We start from the raw sequence: 5,795 nt of genomic DNA on the forward strand, positions 1-5,795 counted from the left end.
TCTTAAAGGACTGAGTTTATGGGAAGACAATGGTAGTTTTTGCTATTGGATTTTGAAGGGAAATAGTTTTTTCCTCTGATCAGATTTGGAACTTACCTCCTCTTTGGGAAAGGGTAGCTGACTTGCTTTCTCTGGAATGCAGAATTCATTTATCTATTCTCGTCTATCTTGGAAATGTTGAGGGAATCATTTTATTTTATCTTATTTTATTTTATTTTATTATTTTATTTTATTAAAGATTTTATTTATTTATTTGTCAGAGAGAGAGAGATTGAGATAGAGAGAGCATGAGTGGGGGGAGAGGCAGTGGAAGAAGCAGTCTCCATGCTGAGCAAAGAGCCCGATGTGGGACTCAAGCCCCAGACCCTGGGGACATGACCTGAGCTGAAGGCAGACGCTTAACTGACTGAGCCACCCAGGTGTCCCTGAGGGAATAATTTTAGTCAAACAGAAAGTCAACTGACACCATAACATGATTTTAATGATTCATTTATTTATTAAAAATTAAAATCTGCTATGAAAACAGACAAACAATGTAACATTCCCAGAGGAATTGAATTGCTTCTAGTTAAAACTAAGTTCTATTAGAACCAACTTTTGGTTGTTATAAATAACAAGCAGGCCACAGCTTTCAAGAATGAAGTGGTTGGGGAATGAGGTCAAGGGAATTCCTCTGAGCCACTGGAATACTAAGTATCAAAGGAGCTCCCTAGTTTCTCTTCCTAAGAGGGTTAAGAGTCTTTTTAACACTCTAGGAGCACCAGGCCCAGGGACAAGAGAAATTATAGGGAGGTCAGGGAAATAGCTCAACAGCTATCCAGTATGGTCAGGCTTGGAATGGAAGCTTCAGTACTCCCTGCCAAGAAACATTTTTTTCCTTATATAACTTACAATTTATCTTAAAATACTCAAATACCACAGGGTATCACCCTATGAAAACAGCTTACACACAGGTGAAAAAAATAAATATTGAAAAAGATTATAATATTGGGCTTCTTTCTAAATAGTTCACAGAGAAGCTCAGTAAATAAATACAAATAGGAGTTGAGGTATCAGAGGTAATAAATATTCTAAGAGAGAGGTACAGCAGGGTTCTCCACGGAGTTGTTCAGCTCTCCTCCATCCCTGGATGGGATTTTGCAGATCTCCAATTTATGTCCTAGAGTTGAGAAGAGTTGCCATCCTGGATGTTTTGTTCCCCAGCCTGTTTCATATTTTCATCTTCATTGTCATGTAGGTTTCTATGTAGTTGATGAAGATGTCAAACTCACTCATGGCTTTGTAGACACCTCTCTCTTGGAGCTGTGTAGGGAGATAAGAAATGTTTAGTGAAAGCCCCATCTAAGTGAGTAAATGGGTCCCTGGCTTGGATGGGTATGACTCTGAGGCTCAGGTGCCATACTTGCTCTCGTAAGTCAGGAGGTGAAGGATAGGCTCTAGGAAGCTGAGGGTATGCCCAGTGCCTTGGGAAAGGCTATGCATTCGTCTAAGGCATGGCTAGCAAGTAACAAGAGGAACATACGCTTTTTTAAAGCACAGTCTACAAAATGATGCCTTAACAATTTTAAAGGTCATGTGCTCACATGATGCTTATTCAGAATTTGGAGAGAAGATGTTAGAGGAACAGCTTTGAAAGCAAGTTGGTAAGAGGAGCAAAGGGAGCCCTTTTATGTGGATGCCCTCCCACCAATGGATGGAACAGGCCCTGCCCTGCTCCTCGGGCCTACTGTCAGGGGGTTTATGGCTCCTGACATTGGAACCCTGCCCAGTGTCTGTCTGCATCCCACGAAGAGGACAGAGACCGCATGGCTTCTGGGAGATGGGGTCGAGCAGTTCACGGGCAGTTGGAAGCCTGAGACCCCACTGGATCTGAGAGCTGATATTCGGAGGCACTTGGCAAGTGTGAATGGCAGCTAGAAAGTGAGTATGGACCAACTCTAGATTAATGAGAATTCTGCTTCCTGCTCAGAGTTCTGGGGAGTTCCGGCTGAACCCCTGGGTGTGTTTGTGTGTGCGCATTCACGTGTTGGCTTCCTGCACGTGTGGCTTTAGTCTAGATTCCCAAGAAGCTACTTTCTGTTTCCTTCGTCACTCTCCCCAGCATCTAGCTCACTGCGTTCACAGGTTGGCTGACTGGCTCAACCCACAGGCCTGCAAAGGCGGGGAACAGTCATTTAGAAACCCCCAAAGACACTTCACAGAAAACAAATATAAGCGAGGCAGCAGCTCCTCACTGGCTGAGGAGGTCACACCATCTGTTGGGTTCCCACACCCCCTTCAAGAGGAGGACGGGGCCTGCTTAGCACCTGCCAACTTGGGGAGTGGGTAGAGGTCATGGTCCCCGAGCCCCTTCTGCCACCATCCACTTACCTTACTAAAGGCACTCTTCACCTGCTCCACCGCCTTGCTCTTATTCTCACAGGGCAGAAAGCGATGCTGTGGAGGAAAAGAGAAAGTGTTAACGCCATGGGCTCCCAGCTCCTGTGTCCACAGCACGTGGGGGCCCAGCCAGTAGCATGAAGAAGGGGCCAGACTCATCTTGGATACCTAAGCCCCGTAGCTCCTTCGGGAGAACTGAGCCCCACCTCACCCTTGCCCACTAGACAGAGACAAAACAGCCCAGGGAAATGAAAAGTGCTTCTCTAGGAGCCACTCTGAGGCGTTTGCAAAGCTTGCGTGGAAACCCAGGAGCGAGAGCTTGGAGCTTCCTCTCTGAACGCCACAGTGCTGACAAGTGCTGAGCCGGCCATTCTGTCCTTCCCTGCTTCCCTATCCTGTCCGTCTTCTTCAGGTCCAGCCACAGGGACCATTTCTAAGTCCCCGAGGAGTAGAGATGCAGTCTCAGGCATGCAGACCAAAACATTTGCAGAGTCCCATTCTACGAACAGAGACCAACTGACTGATGCCCCGAGGAAACCAGTGGCGAGGGGATCATTTCAGTTAGAGAAGTTTTTTCTCCTGGGGAATTGTTTAGAGACACTAGCCTGGGGGCGAGTAGCTCCCTGGCTCTTCTAAAATGCCAAGGAAAGTCCTGTCAGTCAGTTGGGCCCCACTTAAGAGCTCTGCTTTCAAAAGGTAGAGAATGAGAGGTAAGTGGAGTTTCTTCTCCCAGGGACTCTGCCTCCTGGCCCGTTTGGCTGGGCCTGGGGTCAAGGTCCAAAGGGACAAGAGAGCCCAGACTGAAGCTCTGGACCCCTTTCATAAAGAGAGAGGGGAGTAGTTAATAACCCACAAATGACTCACAAATAACAGGAAAGCTGTTTGCAAACATGTAAATGCCTAGCAGCCTCCCCCACTCCTTGCTCAGAGAGAAATGAGCAAGAGATGGAACTCTAGTGCCTTTAGGAGAGTGCTCCTGCCAGTCTGTCTCTGCGTCTGAGTGTGAGCGGGGTTTCAGGAAGAGCCCGAGAGCCACAAGGGAAAGAACTCAGCCCGAGAGCCACAAGGGAAAGAACTCAGCCCAAGAGCCACAAGGGAAAGAACTCGGCCGCACTCACACAACGCCGCAGCCTCAGCCTGAGGGTCTTCAGCTTTTCCCCCAGGGAGTTCACGTGTTCCTTGATGTTTGGGTCGTGGTTCTCAGCCTGGGGCATCACCTCCTCCAGGTAGAATTGGATCATCTCTGACAAGGCTTGGCAACCCAGGTAACCCTAAGGGCAGGAGCCAGGGTTGGGGGGACGGTGACTGGGAGGAAGAGCTGCTGCCCTAGCTTGAGAGGACAGCTTTGTCCCCAGGGACCTTTCTTAACCAGCCACCTCTCTCTCCCCACCCCCCAGGACAGCCCTTTGGCTGTGTGTTGAGTTAAGATATTTCCACTTCTCCTTTTCAAAGCAAAGGAAGCAGACCCTGCTCCCGGAGGCCTCCCTTCTCTGAGTCACGCTGCACCCTCTCCTCCCACACACCTCCTCAGGCTCTCACCTTAAAGTCCTCCAGCAAGGACCCAGTCAACAACATGTTGTCCAGCTTGTCCTTCGTTTGCTGCAAGAAGGACAAAGGGAGAATGAACCTGACCTTTGAGGAAATGTCTCTCTGATGCCCTCTTATTTATAGAGCTTCTAATTTTTAATCAGTGCAGCCTGGCCCCAAAACGGAAAGGAAAATTTCAAAACAGGACATTCGGCAGTGCTGGAACCTTTAGTTCAATCAGGTCCTTTTCCTCAGGATCAAGTTATTTTAAAAATTCTGCCAGGTTTTGAAGTCATGGCAGATGCTTGACTCGGTCCTGGTCTCCTTTCTGCAGAGCTGAATCAGGGTCGAAGGGTCCACCCTTGCCCACCCACACTTCGGGGCTCCTTGCTTGTCTTTCTCCCCACTGTGGACATCCAGTTGCAGCTTTGAAAGCTGTTTGGAGATGGGAAGCATCTCCTAAAGCAGGCTTCCCCCACGCCTCTTCCCCGCACAGCGCTTTCCCCAACCAGCAGGTTTCCAGGTTCTTTATGTTTTCCTGCCACAAGGGATGGGGAACAACACATCTTCATCTTCAGTCAGACCCTTTGTGATTTCCCCCAGCCAACTGAGCTCCAGTGGAATCTTTATAAAAAGTTTCTAAGCACAGGAGTCCTAGTGCATTGACCTGTTAGGTGGCTTTTTCTGCACCTTCGCTGCATCACTGGGCTTAGCTGAACTCACTGAGCCTCTGGCTTGACCTGGGACGCTTAAAGAATTTCAGTTTGAAGGAAAGGGATGCTAGGGGTGGAAGTGAACAAGAGGGAGGATTCTTAGAGCTCTAGCAGAATGCCTGGTGGAGGCAGTCCCAGCAAGGAAGGAAGGACAGGAAGGCATACTCACAAAAAAAGTCTTCACCCTGCCGAAGGCAGCTCGGAGCTCTCGGAGCATGTGGGGCAGGCTGGCTGGGAAGTGGGTGCAGTTGTCCTCAGACAGGGCGCTCTGGTGTCGGCTGGCTCCTACCCCGGCCAGGAGGACCAGGCAACACAGCAGCGTTGGGCTGGGCATGCTGAAGCTCTGCCTTCTGAGAGCCTGCCTTGTGGTTTGGTGTTGCAAGAGCAAGCCCCTGATGTGTAGACCTTCACCTACTGTGTCCCCCTTTTATATTGTGGGTGCGGTGAGGCCACCCCATTCATAAAAAGCCACAGAGTCAGATTTCCTGGCAAACGTTTTCTTCTGATTAACGCCCCTCCTTCCCTAGACCTCTCCAACTTTGCATTCGTTGAACTTCTTAAAGTTGTTAATTTTTTGCATTGTAAGCGAAAGGGATTGTTGAACAATGAACTTTTGCATTACAGCTATTTTAGGAAGAGCTACCTCTCTCTCTGTTTTAAAATAACTTTCCAGCTTTTCTTAATAAAAAAAAAAGTTGATTTCCTGGGGTGAACAGCTGTTCTGTGCACAGAGGCCCACAGTTGTGGGTTCCATTCGCGTGTTCCTAGGTCATAGTGACGTGGACAAATTGACCGTTCCAGAATGTTCTGGAGTTGAGAAATAATTGGATCCCCTCCCCAACCTGGGTTACATACCCAAGGCTTTTCCTTGCTGAATTGGGAAGAGCCTCAGTTTCCCCAAGTGAGAACCAGGGTGAGCTAAAAATCCTCAAAGATCCCTCTGGTTCTTTCATTTTATGTTCCAGGATGTCCTCTTGCAGAAGCCAGCTTCCCACAGGACAAGCAGGGCCATAGGATGTACTCCAGGCTCCTTCTCTAGCCCTGAGTTCATTTCAACTCTCAGATCCATGTCATTACCTCCTCAGCTGTCCCAGTACTTGGGGGAAGTTAGTAAGAGTAATCCACACCTACTGATAGCTTGGCATCTGCCAGTCACTGTGACCCTTATCATCTCCA

General features: G+C 48.6%; 1 protein-coding gene across 1 annotated transcript; it reads right to left on the bottom strand.

The window, feature by feature from the left end:
* Positions 1-497: 497 nt before the first annotated feature.
* IL10 (interleukin 10) lies at positions 498-5,102 on the bottom strand. The gene is made up of 5 exons (XM_035010406.1): positions 4,789-5,102; positions 3,919-3,978; positions 3,498-3,650; positions 2,371-2,436; positions 498-1,302 (listed from the first exon to the last, which is right to left on the bottom strand). The coding sequence occupies exons 1-5, from the start codon at positions 4,951-4,953 to the stop codon at positions 1,210-1,212; spliced, it is 537 nt and encodes a 178-aa protein (XP_034866297.1). The 5' UTR covers positions 4,954-5,102; the 3' UTR covers positions 498-1,209.
* Positions 5,103-5,795: the final 693 nt, after the last annotated feature.

This window comes from Mirounga leonina, unplaced genomic scaffold, assembly GCF_011800145.1.
Source record: "Mirounga leonina isolate KUSES-001 unplaced genomic scaffold, KU_Mleo_1.0 Mir_154, whole genome shotgun sequence".
In the NCBI taxonomy this organism is placed as follows: domain Eukaryota; kingdom Metazoa; phylum Chordata; class Mammalia; order Carnivora; family Phocidae; genus Mirounga; species Mirounga leonina.

What these genes read in the sequence shown, in the direction of transcription:
- IL10 (XM_035010406.1), bottom strand. Translation starts at nt 4,953, where the DNA reads ATGCCCAGCCCAACGCTGCTGTGTTGCCTGGTCCTCCTGGCCGGGGTA. An exon ending in CCTTGCTGGAGGACTTTAAG is followed by an intron (nt 3,651 to 3,918) that starts GTGAGAGCCTGA and finishes TCCTGCCCTTAG; the next exon opens with GGTTACCTGGGTTGCCAAGC. An exon ending in TGAAGAGTGCCTTTAGTAAG is followed by an intron (nt 1,303 to 2,370) that starts GTAAGTGGATGG and finishes CTCCCTACACAG; the next exon opens with CTCCAAGAGAGAGGTGTCTA.